Raw genomic sequence first — 17,674 nt, forward strand, 5'->3', positions numbered from 1 at the left:
GCAGGTTCGAATCCTGCCTCGGGCATGGATATGTGTGATGTCCTTAGGTTAGTTAGGTTTAATTAGTTCTAAGTTCTAGGCGACTGATGACCTCAGAAGTTAAGTCGCATAGTGCTCAGAGCCATTTGAACCAATAAATGAGGATTTTGTAAAATACGCGTAGGTGGAAAATACTGATGGTTTTTAAAACTCGTTTGACGATTTTATATTACAGTTAAAATACTGCCACTTATGAACGTGAATCATGCCACGGTGTAACGGTGATACTAGGTGACACATGAAAAAATTGTCATGATGAACTTGCGATGATGAGTATGACTACGGGACCATGCAGAACCGCAAGTAGCCACTAGAAGTCAGCAGGGTGGATGAAGGGGAAGGAGAGAATGGCAGAATGGGGTGAGGTGGAACGTTGTGATTATGGCTGGAAAGCGAAGTATATTTAGGGACGGATTTCATCGTTGGGGACTGGGAGTTGGTTAAAATTCCTGCCAGAGAGGATGGATAAGGCATGGTGGTGCACGGAGGGGGTTAAGTCCTAAATACATCACTGTTTTAGTCTGAGGGATGGGTGTAGGGGCGCAGCAGGGTAACTGGGTTGGTTATTAGTGAGTGTGAAATCGGGTGATGGGACTACGCATTGTGATTAATGTATCGGATCTGAAGGTGCTCTAGGAAGAGAAGAAGGTATGGGAAATGGATAAGTCGGTACAAGATGCGAGTTGGGGAATGTAGGTGGGTGCGGAAGGCGAGACGAACTGCATGTCTTTCCAGGATTTGAAGTGCCTTATAGAATTTAGGCGAGGCAGAGATCCAGGCATTATTGGCGTAGGTTAGGATGGGGCGATTAAGAGACCTATAGGTGAGGATAATGACATCAGGATGTAGACTCCAGGTACGGCCAGTTAGTAGTTTTAGCGATTTTAGTCGGTCTCGGGCTTTGTGTTGGACGATGAGGAGGCGTGCGTTTTTGCTAGTTTTCTATCGAGATTAAGTCCTAGACACATCACTGTGTTAGTCTGAGGGATGGGTTGGTTGTAGATGGAGAGATGGAAATCTGGATGACTGAAACGGCGATTGCTGCGAGCGAAGATGGTGACTTGGCTTTTCTGTGGATTTACTTGAAGTTTCCACGTACTACATCGTTCAACTAGGAGATTCTGGTGGCGTTGGAGGGGGGCACGGAAGAGTTGAAGGGTGTGGTAAGTGGCTAGGTAGGTGAAGTTGTCGGCATATTGCAGGAGATACGTTGGGGGGTGGCGGTTTAGGAATGTCCGCAGTGTACATGATGTCAAGGAAGGGTGAAAGGACAGATCCAGGAGGCACACCTCCAGCGGCTCTTACACTGCATGTCACAGATTTATACTATTGAATAGATTACAACCTCCCATGTGAGTAGCTTTGAAATTTTCATTTTCAACATTTGTCAATTTCATGTTTACCTATATTATATTGATGACTGATTGTGTTCATAACGCTTGAAAATGATTACGTCTCAAAATTGCGATCGCAATAAACAACGTTTTAATAGCCTGAACCGGAATGGTTCCATTTAAAAATTTCACGAAGGCTATGGATCCAGTCATCATCAAATTTCACAATAAACATAGTTTTTTGCAGTCGCCTATCGATCTTAGTCTTCAAGATATTTAATGCTGAAGTCACAAACTCCTTCACTGAACGCTTTGTAAACAGGGTGATTCTTATTAACTTTACAAAAAAAAAAAAAAACTGGAGCGACGTAGATGATGCTGAGACAAGTAATTTGATACAAGGCACATGGTGCCGCAAATGCCCGAAAAGTGGATGACAGATGTAGATCATGTGACGTCACCAGATGGCCGTGTATGATTGTCGCTGGTGAGGCTCAGAGTTCGAATCTTGTGTTTGCCAGGAAGTACTATTTTCTGTGGCTGGACAATGAAGTGTTTATATTGAGATAATATTTATTATTTCATTTACGGGTCTCACGGTCCCCGCTGGTTTATTGCAAAGTACAATACAATAAAAAAACTAGTGTACTGCGTGACAAGTGAGTGTAAGCTTCCGAATTGCGTCTGTACCTGTAAACTACCTACGTTTGGAGATAGTAACTGTTCTCGAAAGAGCAGATACCATTGATGACCCTGCAGCTCTCTAGAATAAATAATAATTAATTGAAACCCTCAGCTGCCGACAGGTGTTGTTGATATACCTCGTTGGAGACAGCTGAAAATGTGTGCCCCGACTGGGACTCGAACCCGGGATCTCCTGCTTACATGGCAGACTCTCTATCCATCTTTTTTCGGTATTGTTCGTTGCGTTTGGTCTGGGCGGACGTCACAAGACATCCGTTCAAGTTTATCGTTGATGCCTGCAACAACAAGCTGAGCTACCCTACCGTGCGGGCGTCCATCTGAGCCACCGAGGACACAGATGAATAGCGCGACTGCAGGGACTTATCCCTTGCACGCTTCCCGAGAGACCCACATGTCCCAACTGTCCACAATCTAAATATGTAATGTTCCTAATAGATATTTGCCCATCCACTGATTACTCGCGCAAACTAAGGTGGCGATTCCCGTAAGAGTTCGGGCAACCTATGCGCATTCGCACAGACGAAGGTCAATGGCCGGGTAGCCTTTAACTATATATGAAGATAGTAACTGTTACCATTTATTCTAGAGAAGCTGCACGGTCATCAATGGTATCTATTCTTTCGAGAACAGTTACTATCTTCATACATAGTTAAAGGCTGCCCGGCCATTGACCTTCGTCTGTGCGAATGCGCATAGTTTGCCCGAACTCTTACGGGAATCGTCACCTTAGTTGGCGCGAGTATTGAGTGGATGGGCAAATATCGATTAGGAACATTACATATGTAGATTGTGGACAGTTGAGAATGTGGGTCTCACAGGAAGCGTGCAAGGGATAAGCCCCTGCAGAAGCGCTATTCATCTGTGTCCTCGGTGGCTCAGATGGAGCCGGCACGGTAAGTCAGCGTATTCGGTCAGAGAGCTGGGTGGCCTCTGTAATAAAAAACTCACTGCAAGGATAAACAAACAAACTTTAACGGATGTCATGTGACGTCCACAAGGACCAAACACAACGATCAACAACGAAAAAAAAAAAAAAAGGATGGATAGAGCGTCTAGCATGTAAGCAGGAGATCCCGGGTTCGAGTCCATGTCGGGGCACACATTTTCAGCTGTCCCCATCGAGGTATATCAACAACACCTGCCGGCGACCTACGTTTTTTTTACTGAATAAAGTGTGTAAATAAGGAAAGTAGGAAAGAAAAACAAAACAAGAATAGCTATTACTTGGTTACAGCGAAGACAATAATTTTGTAACTTCTACGTTTACAACAGATCACATTTACAAAAAGGTGTTTTAAAGAAAGAGTAACCTAGCGGAGTGATGAGCAGTTCTACCCCCTACCGTTGAGGCTCGACTCGACGAGGCCAACCGCTGCACGTGCAGCGGGTAAGTTATTTGGTAACATCATATGTTCAACATTCGTCATCCGCCTTTCGGATTTTTCCGACATTTGGGACCCCGTGAGTCTTATGTTAAGTTACTTGTCTCAGCTTCATCTACGTCACTTTGGCGTTTGTTGAACGTTAATGAGAATCACTCCGTGTTGTTGTTGTTGTGGTCTTCAGTCCTGAGACTGGTTTGATATGGTTCAAATGGCTCTGAACACTATGGGACTTAACATCTGTGGTCATCATTCCCCTAGAACTTAGAACTAGTTAACCTAACTAACCTAAGGACATGACACACGTCCATGCCCGAGGCAGGAATCGAACCTGCGACCGTAACAGTCACGCGGATCCAGACTAAAGCGCCTAGAACCGCACGGCCACACCGGCCGGCGACTGGTTTAATGCAGCTCTGCATGCTACTCTATGCTGTGCAAGCTTCTTCATCTCCCAGTACCTACTGCAACCTACATCATTCTGAATCTGCTTAGTGTATTCATCTCTTGGTCTCCCTCTACGATTTTTACCCTCCACGCTGCCCTTCAATACTAAATTGGTGATCCCTCGATGTCTCAGAACATGTCCTACCAAGCGATCCCTTCTTCTAGTCAAGTTGTGCCACAAGCTCCTCTTCTCTCCAATTCTGTTCAATACCTCCTCATTAGTTATGTGATCTACCCATCTAATCTTCAGCATTCTTCTGTAGCACCACATTTCGAAAGCTTCTATTCTCTTCTTGTCTAAATTATTTGTTGTGGTCTTCAGTCCTGAGACTGGTTTGATGCAGCTCTCCATGCTACTCTATCCTGTGCAAGCTTCTTCATTTCCCAGTATCTACTGCAACCTACATCTTTCTGAATCTGCTTAGTGTATTCATCTCTTGGTCTCCCTCTACGATTTTTACCCTCCACGCTACCCTCCAATGCTAAATTTGTGATCCCTTGATGCCTCAAAACATGTCCTACCAACCGATCCCTTCTTCTAGTCAAGTTGTGCCACAAACTTCTCTTCTCCCCAATCCTATTCAATACCTCCTCATTAGTTACGTGATCTGCCCACCATATCTTCAGCATTCTTCTGTAGCACCACATTTCGAAAGCTTCTATTCTCTTCTTGTCCAAACTATTTATCGTCCATGTTTCACTTCCATACATGGCTACACTCCATACAAATACTTTCAGAAACGACTTCCTGACACTTAAATCTATACTCGATGTTAGCAAATTTCTCTTCTTCAGAAACGATTTCCTTGCCATTGCCAGTCTACATTTTATATCCTCTCTACTTCGACCATCATCAGTTATTTTACTCCCTAAATAGCAAAACTCCTTTACTACTTTAAGTGTCTCATTCCCTAATTTAATCCCCTCAGCATCACCCGATTTAATTTGACTACATTCCATTATCCTCGTTTTGCTTTTGTTGATGTTCATCTTCTATCCTCCTTTCAAGACACTGTCCATTCCGTTCAACTGCTCTTCCAAGTCCTTTGCTGTCTCTGACAGAATTACAATGTCATCGGGGAGAGGCTACAACCCTGTCTCACTCCTTTCCCAACCACTGCTTCCCTTTCATCCCCCTCGGCTCTTATAACTGCCATCTGGTTTCTGTACAAATTGTAAATAGCCTTTCGCTCCTTGTATCTTACCCCTGCCACCTTCAGAATTTGAAAGAGAGTATTCCAGTTAACGCTGTCAAAAGCTTTCTCTAAGTCTACAAATGCTAGAAACGTAGGTTTGCCTTTTCTTAATCTTTCTTCTAAGATAAGTCGTAAGGTTAGTATTGCCTCACGTGTTCCAACATTTCTACGGAATCCAAACTGATCTTCCCCGAGGTCCGCTTCTACCAGTTTTTCCATTCGTCTGTAAAGAATTCGCGTTAGTATTTTGCAGCTGTGACTTATTAAACTGATGGTTCGGTAATTTTCACATCTGTCAACACCTACTTTCTTTGGGATTGGAATTATTATATTCTTCTTGAAGTCTGTGGGTATTTCGCCTGTCTCATACATCTTGCTCACCAGATGGTAGAGTTTTGTCATGACTGGCACTCCCAAGGCCATCAGTAGTTCCAATGGAATGTTGTCTACTCCCGGGTTCTTGTTTCGACTCAGGTCTTTCAGTGCTCTGTCAAACTCTTCACGCAGTATCTTATCTCCCATTTCATCTACATCCTCTTCCATTTCCATAATATTGTCCTCAAGTACATCGCCCTTGTATAAACCCTCTATATACTCCTTCCACCTTTCTGCCTTCCCTTCTTTGCTTAGAACTGGGTTGCTATCTGAGCTCTTGATATTCATACAAGTGGTTCTCTTCTCTCCAAAGGTCTCTCTAATTTTCCTGTAGGCAGTATCTATCTTATCCCTAGTGAGACAAGCCTCTACATCCTTACATTTGTCCTCTAGCCATCCCTGCTTAGCCATTTTGCACTTCCTGTCGATCTTATTTTTGAGACGTTTGTATTCCTTTTTGCCTGCTTAATTTACTGCATTTTTATATTTTCTCCTTTCATCAATTAAATTCAATATTTCTTCTGTTACCCAAGGATTTCTATTAGCCCTCGTCTTTTTACCTACTTGATCCTCTGCTGCCTTCACTACCTCATCCCTCAGAGCTACCCATTCTTCTTCTACTGTATTTCTTTCCCCCCATTCCTGTCAATTGTTCCCTTATGCTCTCCCTGAAACTCTCTACAACCTCTGGTTCTTTCAGTTTATCCAGGTCCCATCTCCTTAAATTCCCACCTTTTTGCAGTTTCTTCAGTTTCAATCTGCAGTTCATAACCAATAGATTGTGGTCAGAATCCACATCTGCCCCTGGAAATGTCTTACAATTTAAAACCTGGTTCCTAAATCTCTGTCTTACCATTATATAATGTATCTGATACCTTTTAGTATCTCCAGGATTCTTCCAGGTATACAACCTTCTTTTATGATTCTTGAACCAAGTGTTAGCTATGATTAAGTTATGCTCTGTGCAAAATTCTACAAGGCGGCTTCCTCTTTCATTTCTTCCCCCCAATTCATATTCACCGACTATGTTTCCTTCTCTCCCTTTTCCCACTGACGAATTCCAGTCACCCATGACTATTAAATTTTCGTCTCCCTTCACTACCTGAATAATTTCTTTTATCTCGTCATACATTTCATCAATTTCTTCATCATCTGCAGAGCTAGTTGGCATATAAACTTGTACTACTGTAGTAGGCATGGGCTTTGTGTCTATCTTGGCCACAATAATGCGTTCACTATGCTGTTTGTAGCAGCTAACCCGCACTCCTATTTTTCTATTCATTATTAAACCTACTCCTGCATTACCCCTATTTGATTTCGTATTTATAACCCTGTAATCACCTGACCAATAGTCTTGTTCCTCCTGCCACCGAACTTCACTAATTCCCACTATATCTAACTTTAACCTATCCATTTCCCTTTTTAAATTTTCTAACCTACCTGCCCGATTAAGGGATCTGACATTCCACGCTCCGATCCGTAGAATGCCAGTTCTCTTTCTCCTGATAACGACGTCTAAACTATTTATCGTCCACGTTTCACTTCCATGCATGGCTACACTTCATACAAATACTTTCAGAAAAGACTTCCTGACATTTAAATCTATGCTCGATGTTAACAAATTTTTCTTCTTCAGAAACGCTTTCCTTGCCATTGCCAGTCTACATTTTATATCCTTTCTACTTCGACCATCATCAGTTATTTTGCTCCCCAAATAGCAAAACTACTTTACTACTTTAAGTGTCTCATTTCCTAATCTAATTCCCTCAGCATCGGCCGACTTAATTCGACTACATTCCATTATCCTCGTTTTGCTTTTGTTGATGTTCATCTTATACCCTCGTTTCAAGACACTGTCCATTCCGGTCAACTGCTCTTCCAAAACCTTTGCTGTCTCTGACAGAATTACAATGTCATCGGCGAACCCCAAAGTTTTTATTTCTTCTCCGTGTATTTTAATACCTACTCCGAACTTTTCTTTTGTTTCCTTTATTGCTTGCTCAATATACAGATTGAATAACATCGGGGATAGGCTACAACCCTGTCTCACTCTCTTCCCAACCACTGCTTCCCTTTCATACCCCTCGACTGTTATAACTGCCATCTGCTTTCTGTACAAATTGTAAATAGCCTTTCGCTCCCTGTATTTTACCCCTGCCACCTTCAGAATTTGAAATAGAGTATTCCAGGCAACATTGTCAAAAGCTTTCTGTAAGTCTACAAATGCTAGAAACGTAGGTTTGCCTTTCCTTAATCTTTCTTCTAAAATAAGTCGTAGGATCAGTATTGCCTCACGTGTTCCAACATTTCTACGGAATCACTCCGTATACAGCTGAATTATTTTAGAATATAGACAACAGACAGAAAGAAAACGGCAAACGGCAAATAAGTAATGAAACAAATTACATGTGAGGTGAGAGAGTTTAGCAGCGGCGTGGCTGTGGTTGCAGGTGCGCGACTTCGACGTGGACTTCGACGCGAACGGGCCGATGGTGCCCGGGCTGCCGGCCCGCGAAGCCAGCGACCGGTCGCGCCTCTTCCAGGCGCGCTTCGACGACCTGTGGGAGCGCTTCGAGCGCTTCAGCGACGGAGAGCGCCTCTTCGGCCTGCCCGTCAACGACTACCCCATCCTGCACAACCGCAAGAAGCAGCTCAACCTCCTCGGCAAGCTGTACGGCCTCTACTTGCAGGTCATGAAGTCCGTGGACGGCTACTTCGAACTCCTCTGGTCAGACGTCGACATCGAGGCGATCATCACCGAAATCACCGACTTCCAAAGCCGCTGTCGCAAGCTCCCGAAGGCAATGAAGGACTGGCCCGCTTTCCTTGACCTGAAGCAAAAGATCGATGACTTCAACGAGTCCATTCCATTGCTGGAGCTCATGGCGAACAAAGCCATGAAAGAGCGACACTGGCAAAGACTGTCTAAGGTATTTATTAGTTTTAAATGTATTTCATCACCACGGACGCAGCCGAACCCCGTGACAATTCCTTTATTGGGGGTGGAATAATAACCGCTACCAGTCACAATAGAATATGACTTTATTTAACACACGACCGGTTTTGGTCTTATACTTATCTCCAAGTGGTTTACATTCCTGATTCACTGTTGAAGGTCACCGTTACATCAAAAGTAATATGATGATAGCTAAATAGACACAAATGAAACATTTGGAGGTGGCTAAGCGGTGTTTATTGTAAAATATCGTACTACTTTCATATAGCTGGTGTATGCATGACGTTTTCACATAGCATTTGCCATATTCTTCTAGAAAACATTTCGTCTTTTGCACGTTAAGTGTATATTACTCGTCATTCTAGTTATTGGTGCTTCCATATTATGTCTTTGATAAAGTAGTGGTACTTTAGGTATTAGTAGTTTCAGAAGTACATGAATTCACAACATCCAATGTGCTTACATTGGAAAACAGATTGTGGTCATAGAGCATAGTTCAAAGAAATACAGAGACGTTCCACAAACAGATACATACCAGATATTACAAATTATGAAAATGAAACTGTTACATGATTGTGGAACCACACTGTCATTTATAATATACTGAATGGTTGCTGGCAAATTTTATAATGTTAAATAGATACTGAGTTTTTTTCAAAAAATGTATAGTTGTGGGGGATCCATAACTTACAGTTTTAATGAAATATTTTAAAAACCAATAACTGTAACTCATGGCCCCCTCATAACTAGCAATTTTTTTTAAAAGTGTCCATTTAACCGTGTGTAATTTGCCAGCAACCACAAAATATATTATAAATGACAGTGTGGTTCCACAATCACGTAATAGTTTCATTTTCATAATTTGTGATATATGTTATGCTTCTGTACGTGTAACATCTCTGTACTTCTTTGACCTACGCTCTGTGACCATAATCTGTTTTCCAATGTAAACACGTTGTGAGTGCATGTGCTTCTGGACTTATTAACACCTAAAGTGCAACTACTTTATGAAAGACACAATATGGAAGCACTAATAGTTAACATGATGACTAATATACGGTTAACGCGTAAAAAACGAAATATTGTTGTAAAAAAATGTGACAAATGGTATCCGAAAACAATATGGATACACCAGCTATATGTGAGTACTATAATATTTTACAACGCATGTCGATTACCCAGAGTTTCATTTGTGTTTATTTAATCATCATCATATTGTACTTGATTTAAACAGTGATCTCCAACACTAGCTATGAAAACATGTGCGTGAACGTAAACCACCTGAAGGTAGGCACAAGCCCGAAACCGGTCTATGTGAAAGAAAATCACCTTCTATTGGGATTGGTAGCTGTTATTATTCTACACCCTATTCTTTTACTTTTCGAAATGCAACAAGTTTCCTATTATCTGGGTGCGTATTATCCGGCTGCTGATTGGCCGTGAACAGATCAACAATTTAAAAAAGAAAAAAAACGGTTTAGGGTGTTAAGTTATAATTAAGACTGACATTTTCGTTTACAATTTAAATTTCTTGTTATTAAGGCGTACATAACGAAAAAATCTGCGAGTGGTTAGACAGCGATGTCTACCAACCGGGATCTGAGAAGCTACGCGCATATTGTGAACAAGGTATTAGAGTGATGCAGAAAGAAACGAGTTCGAGTGTGTAAAATGAAAACAACTGGATGACTTATGTCATTGCCTACAGAAGAAGGTGTGGTCCTTATACAGAGTGTTACAAAAAGGTACGGCCAAACTTTCAGGAAACATTCCTCACACACAAATAAAGAAAAGATGTTATGTGGACATGTGTCCGGAAACGCTTAATTTCCATGTTAGAGCTCATTTTAGTTTCGTCAGTATGTACTGTACTTCCTCGATTCACCGCCAATTGGCCCAATTGAAGGAAGGTAATATTGACATCGATGCTTGTGTTGACACGCGACTCATTGCTCTACAGTACTAGCATCAAGCACATCAGTACGTAGCATCAACAGGTTAGTGTTCATCAGGAACGTGGTTTTGCAGTGCAGTGTTTACAAATGCGGAGTTGGCTGATGCCCATTTGATGTATGGATTAGCACGGGGCAATAGTCGTGGCGCGGTACGTTTGTATCGAGTCAGATTTCCAGAACGAAGGTGTCCCGACAGGAAGACGTTCGAAGCAATTGATCGGCGTCTTAGGGAGCACGGAACATCCCAGCCTATGACTCGCGACTGGGGAACGACGAGGACACCTGCAATGGACAAGGCAATTCTTCGTGCAGTTGACGATAACCCTAATGTCAGCGTCAGAGAAGTTGCTGCTGTACAAGGTAACGTTGACCACGTCACTGTACGGAGAGTGCTACGGGAGAACCAGTTGTTCCCGTACCATGTACAGCGTGTTCAGGTACTATCAGCAGCTGATTGGCCTCCACGGGTACACTTCTGCGAATGGTTCATCCAACAATGTGTCAATCCTCATTTCAGTGCAAATGTTCTCTTTACGGATGAGGCCTCATTCCAACGTGATCAAATTGTAAATTTTCACAATCAACATGTGTGGGCTGACGAAAATCCGCACGCAGTTGTGCAATCACGTCATCAACCCAGATTTTCTGTGAACGTTTGGGCAGGCGTTGTTGGTGATGTCTTGATTGGGCCCCATGTTCTTCCACCTCCGCTCAATGGAGCACGTTATCATGATTTCATACGGGATACTCTACCTGTGCTGCTAGAACATGTGCCTTTACAAGTACGACACAACATGTGGTTCATGCATGATGGAGCTCCTCCACATTTCAGTCGAAGTGTTCGTACGCTTCTCAACAACAGATTCGGTGACCAATGGATTGGTAGAGCCGGACCAATTCCATGGCCTCCACGCTCTCCCGACCTCAACCGTCTTGACTTTCATTTATGGGGGCATTTGAAAGCTCTTGTCTACGCAACCCAGGTACCAAATGTAGAGACTCTTCGTGCTCGTATTGTGGACGGCTGTGATACAATACGCCATTCTCCAGGGCTGCATCATCGCATCAGGGATTCCATGCGACGGAGGGTGGATGCATGTATCCTCGCTAACGGAGGACATTTTGAACATTTCCTGTAACAAAGTATTTGAAGTCACGCTGGTACGTTCTGTTGCTGTGTGTTTCCATTCCATGATTAATGTGATTTGAAGAGGAGTAATAAAATGAGCTCTAACATGGAAAGTAAGCGTTTCTGGACACATGTCCACATAACATATTTTCTTTCTTTGTGTATGAGGAATGTTTCCTGAAAGTTTGGCCGTACCTTTTTGTAACACCCTGTAAGAGCGCTGAGGTCTCAAACTCGCCACTAGAACGACATGGACGCACACCCAACTGACGATTGAGCGAGCTCGTCGAGGCCTGAGGTAAAGACAGGCCGTGGCGTGTACGTCACAACACGTGACACTGTAGGTCTTTGAGAGCGCGTTTAAATACATGAAAACTCTCTATAGCACAGGACAGAGTTACGACCTTTCGTGAGTACCTTTTCAATTACTTGCTGATTTCCCCTGAGCCTGCACAGAGCCGAGAGTTCGCGAAGTGCGGCGGACAAGCCGAATAGTGTGACATCACAAGTTCGTTGCGAGCCCGTATTTCTCCTGGGGTCCGGAGCACGTGCACGCGTCCACCGTCCACTGCAGTCAGTAGTACTGCGAATAGATAAATTAATGCTCCAAAGGAGAGTAAAGAGGTATAGTACATTTCCTGACAGCGGAAGGAGTCCGGGGAACGGAAATTCACTGAAGATGGCACAAGCACACGAAGAGCACTGTTTGTCCGTTGCAAGAGTAAAGGCGTGGCACAAGCGATTACATCGTTGACGCGTGATGCACGATCTGGAATGCGACGCCGTATTACCGATACCATTATCCAGGAGTTGGATGCCCTCGTTATTGGAAGACCGACGAATAACGGTAGCAACCATTGTCCCAAAACTCGGATTTAGAGTGAGAATTGTATGGGCCCTTGAGCCGTCCTCTGACGAATTTCCGTTCCCCGCACTCCTTCCGCCATCAGGAAACGCACAAAACCCCTCTGCTCTTTTGAAGGCTCCGTTTCTCTGTTTCCGCACTACTGAGTGCAGTGAACGGTCGACACGTACACATGCTCGCTCTGTCCTCACGTGGGTGTGCGCCTCACTTTCTTGCGAAGGCAGTAGCTTTACAAGCACTCTAGCAATTTTCATTTTACAGCCACCAGCTTGTTTCCTTTTCAATAACCCTAACATGTTCCGTAGAGGAAGAGAGCGAGGACGAGGTACCAGTACTACACAAACCGAGGCTCTGAAATGCATCGTTGATGACGTTAGACAACGTAGGACAAAATTTGACTGTACCCATGTTTGACTCTCCGGTGAAAGACGACAGTCGTCAGGGAAAAAGTTGAATGAAAAACACAAACAGAAAAATGTGGGCCGGCCGGAGTGGCCGTGCGGTTCTAGGCGCTACAGTCTGGAACCGAGCGACCGCTACGGTCGCAGGTTCGAATCCTGCCTCGGGCATGGATGTATGTGATGTCCTTAGGTTAGTTAGGTTTAACTAGTTCTAAGTTCTAGGCGACTGATGACCTCAGCAGTTAAGTCGCATAGTGCTCAGAGCCATTTTGAAAAATGTGGGGTTATTTGTCGAAAGTGAACTGAAAGCAACTGATCGAAATAAAACTTGTTTTAGGTGTAATTTTGTAAGTAAATGTGCAGTTCCCTGTGCGTCACACGTAAGTACTGCAGTGGACTTTCAAATATAACATGTAACTTGCTTTTCAAATAGCAGTTTTCGGTAGAAACATGGGTATTTTGGATTATCTTTTTCTTCTTCCGTTTTCCGTGCAGTGCCAGGTACGCTATGACCCAGATAATCGGGAGCTAACTGTAGATTTAGCTTCCATATTCGTATTTTGTGCAGGCGGTGCTGCACAGGTAGTAAATATTTCGAGAAACTTTAAAGGGAGCCACATGAATCATTTAAACTTATAGTTCTGATGGAACATAAAATTTTTCATTGAAGCCTACGCGGCGTCATTACTGCAGTGACGTCAGTAGCAGGCCTTTGTGGACTCCAGCGCACCCTTCAGCCCTGGGTTCGGCTCTAGAGGTCCTGGCTTCATGACCCAGCGAGGGCATTTTTGCCGATATTTTCGGTTTGCCTAGATGGAGGGGCAATTGAGGTCACATTCCAAGTAGCGACCATTTTGACAGTCAGATTGTTAGCCCATCACTTTCCAGGGACCGTCGAGGCAAGTCTTCGGTCTGGAATCTCATTGACTGGAGTTGAATAGTCTTCATAGTTGAGTCCTGCTTCGAATGGAGCCCCAACGGCTGGCGAAGAAATGGCTGGAGACGCCTCAGACTGTGGTGGGATACCAACCTGATTGTAATCAGCCATACTGCCCGACACCCAAGAGTGACGGTCTGAGCTGCTATTCCTTTTCATAGTGGAACCACTTTGGTTATCATCCACAGCACCCTCACACTACAGCGGTACGTCGACGGTATTCTACGCCCCATTTTGTTGCTCTTCATGGCAAGTCATTCTGGGCTTACATTCCAGCAAGATAAAGCCCGCCCACACATGACGAGAGTTTTTATTGCTTGTTTTCGTGCTTCCCAAACCCTAACTTGGTCAGCAAGATCACCAGATCTCTTCCAAATTGAGAACGTTTGGAACATTATGGACAGGGTCCTCCAACTGCCTAGCGATTCTGCCGACCTAACGCGCCAATAGGCCAGAATTTGGCAGGATATTCCTCAGGATGACATCCAACAACTGTATCAATAAACTGCTTGCACAGGAGCCAGAGGTGGACCAACGTGTCATTTATTGACTTGCTCAATCTATGAAGCTTTCTCTCCTGAATAAATCTTCCATATTTTCAGAAATTGTAATTATCTGTCTCTCTGTACATGTACACCACATCAACCGATTTCCGACCCATTCCGATAATTCATTTGTGGTGCGTCGTTTTTTTTTCTTTATTTTTTGTCTTGACTGTATATTATAAAGACAGAGACAGATTATTTGACCCCAATAGAGCGATATGAAGCATACTGAAGATGAGGTGGTACAGTACGTTGGCATATATATTACAGGAGTATGAAAATAAAAGGAGATGAAATTTATTGTCAAGCCAGCAGAGTATTTGGTACAAATATTAAGTAAGAAGACGAAGCGATGAAATTTACTGACAGGACAGTAAAGTCATTGTTTGTGTTTGTGTGTGTGTGTGTGTGTGTGTGTGTGTGTGTGTGTGTGTGTGCTGAACAGCAACAGTTTACGTAATTATATTTTTTATTGTACATATTAGAACATGGAGCTTTTTTATGCATCATTTTTAATACTGTATTGAGGTAGTCTGGAGAAGAGGGGTAGGGGAAAGAGAGGTGGGTGTAAGGAGGGAGAACGACGTGGGTTGTCACATGATGCACTTCATCTCAGTGGTATTGAAAGGTTCAGTATCGCTTTTAAGTGCAAAGTAGGCAACATATTGAATTGTGAAGTCATTTCCCCTGCATATAAGCAACCCAAAAATATTAGCAAAAATGAAGCCGGGACCTCTAGATTCGAAGCCAAGCCAGCCAGAGTGGTGCCCTGGAGTCCCCATAGCACTGCTACTGATGTCAATAACAAAAAAGATATCGTACGGAGCCATATTTTATTTATTTGTCATACGGCAAACCAATGTGTCCATATAGTATAACGTGTAGTGCAAAGTTTGTTGTACAGGAAGTAAGGCCAGATCCGGGTCGAATCCGTGGGGCTTATTAATAACCGTAGCGGGTGTAACCACCAGCTTGAGTGAGGTTTTTAGGTGGTTTCCCACACTCGTTTAGCCAAAAATTGGGCTGGTCCCCACCTTCTGCCTCAAACAACACGTTACACAAACAGTCAAAATACGATCACAAACAGAACAAAGTTCACACAATCCGCAGACGGGGTATGCACACTACTTCCCTGCGTGAGGTGACTGACGAGAGCGGTGACAGGAAGGGCATGCAGCCGAAAAGTTAGCTAAAATTAAATCGCCACAACTTGTGTACCACAGAGGCCGCATCTAAAATGGTGTAGACACTAATTAACAGAAGAAGAAGTCGAATGACAAATTAAGATATCCAATTTCCAAATAAAATAGAATCACAATTTTTTTGCGGAATAGAGTAAATGGGTTCAAAGTGGAGGCATAATGAACAACAATTCTTTTAAGTTTTGGACGCTAATGACAATTATTATTTGTGTCTACTAAATCTGATTTCGATTAATATGCCTCGTTTATAACTGTTAATAGCTTCTTCAGGTTAGTCACATTTAGACAATCGCTTTTATTTCTTAAAGCTCATGACCTACCAATTCGACGTAGAAGCAGAAGATTTCAAACTGAGAAACGTGATGGAAGCGCCGCTGCTGAAGTATAAGGATGACGTCGAAGACATTTGCGTTAGCGCCATCAAGGAGAAGGACATAGAAGCCAAACTGAATCAGGTAACCGAGTGACATTTGCACAGTGAAGCACAGACTCTTTATTTTAATTATCTGCGCTAGCAAGCATTTATAGTATTTATTTAGTGTATATTGCATTTAATAGCATACTACTTAGTATATTGCATTTACAGTACTAGAATTCTTTGTGAAAAAATAAAACGAAAGGGTCGCATACAATGCTGGCTCGGAGACACGAGAGCGGTTATTCGACCGCCCAACTGAAAAACATTTCGGTCCTCCGCGCATGATGAACCTTTTTCACACGGTGTATAAGAGTCCTGTCCTAAATTTATCGTTGAGTATACGTGAATGTGATGTGGCGCGACGTTTGCGTTGCATAATGATCAGAGGAGAATGAAAGTGAAGCCCAGTACCAGCAGATAGCTTACTCGTCTCGAATGCAACAAAAGGACTCCATGGCTAAGTTTCCCATCCGTCGGACGTATCGTCATCAACTATGTCGCACGCACACACTCCAGGAGGCACTGCACAGAGGTCTGGAACTGAATTGAGGAGAATCGCGCAGAGTCTGGCGATCAGAAACTTTACGCCGCCAACTCTCCTTAACTTGTTAGCCAAATACTGGCTACGATATTTTCTTCCACAATTAGGATTCTAACAGGATGCCTCCGCACGTGTGTGCTTTAGTCACCTCGGCGGCGGAGGCAGGTTTTTGTGTAGTTATTTATGCACACGTATCGTCTTACGGTGCAGATGAAGCACAAAACATGTTTTCTGTTTACTAGGATCCACGGTCCTACAATAATTCAAAAAATCAACTTTTCTGCCTGGACTGTTAAAAATTTATTTATTCACCACGATCGCGGTATCACGTTATTATGCCGTTTACAACTGCTATTGAACCTATGTCATCTCCTCGCATAATTTACACCGTGCCTCCACCAGGTGGGACATTTGATAAATAAAATTGCTGGATGCTACCACCACAGATCCTTTCTTTAGTGCCAGAGATACAGTTTTACTAATTTTCTGTGTTCTATTTTAAATGAATTAATACAAATTAAAATTCCAGAATGAGATTTTCACTCTGCAGAGGAGTGTGCGCTGATATGAAACTTCCTGACAGATTAAAACTGTGTGCCCGACCGAGACTCGAACTCGGGACCTTTGCCTTTCGCGGGCAAGTGCTCTACCAACTGAGCTACCGAAGCACGACTCACGCCCGGTACTCACAGCTTTACTTCTGCCAGTACCTCGTCTCCTGCCTTCCAAACTTTACAGAAGCTCTCCTGCGAACCTTGCAGAACTAGCACTCCTGAAAGAAAGGATATTGCGGAGACATGGCTTAGCCACAGCCTGGGGGATGTTTCCAGAATGAGATTTTCACTCTGCAGCGGAGTGTACGCTGATATGAAACTTCCTGACAGATTAAAACTGTGTGCCCGACCGAGACTCGAACTCGGGACCTTTGCCTTTCGCGGGCAAGTGCTCTACCAACTGAGCTACCGAAGCACGACTCACGCCCGGTACTCACAGCTTTACTTCTGTCAGTACCTCGTTTCATATCAGCGCACACTCCGCTGCAGAGTGAAAATCTCATTCTGGAAACATCCCCCAGGCTGTGGCTAAGCCATGTCTCCGCAATATCCTTTCGTTCAGGAGTGCTAGTTCTGCAAGGTTCGCAGGAGAGCTTCTGTAAAGTTTGGAAGGCAGGAGACGAGGTACTGGCAGAAGTAAAGCTGTGAGTACCGGGCGTGAGTCGTGCTTCGGTAGCTCAGTTCGAGTCTCGG

The 17,674-nt window shown here is 43.5% G+C and overlaps 1 protein-coding gene across 1 annotated transcript in view; it reads left to right on the forward strand.

The window, feature by feature from the left end:
- The window catches only part of LOC124594242 (dynein axonemal heavy chain 8-like), a 619,801-nt gene that overhangs the window by 272,763 nt on the left and 329,364 nt on the right, over window positions 1–17,674 (forward strand). Inside the window, exons 20-21 of the mRNA XM_047132606.1 lie at window positions 7,929–8,408; window positions 15,777–15,923. Of these exons, the coding sequence (XP_046988562.1) occupies window positions 7,929–8,408; window positions 15,777–15,923 (627 nt within the window). The remainder of the gene's footprint in view (window positions 1–7,928; window positions 8,409–15,776; window positions 15,924–17,674) is intronic.

Source organism: Schistocerca americana, chromosome 2, assembly GCF_021461395.2.
Source record: "Schistocerca americana isolate TAMUIC-IGC-003095 chromosome 2, iqSchAmer2.1, whole genome shotgun sequence".
In the NCBI taxonomy this organism is placed as follows: Eukaryota; Metazoa; Arthropoda; class Insecta; order Orthoptera; family Acrididae; genus Schistocerca; species Schistocerca americana.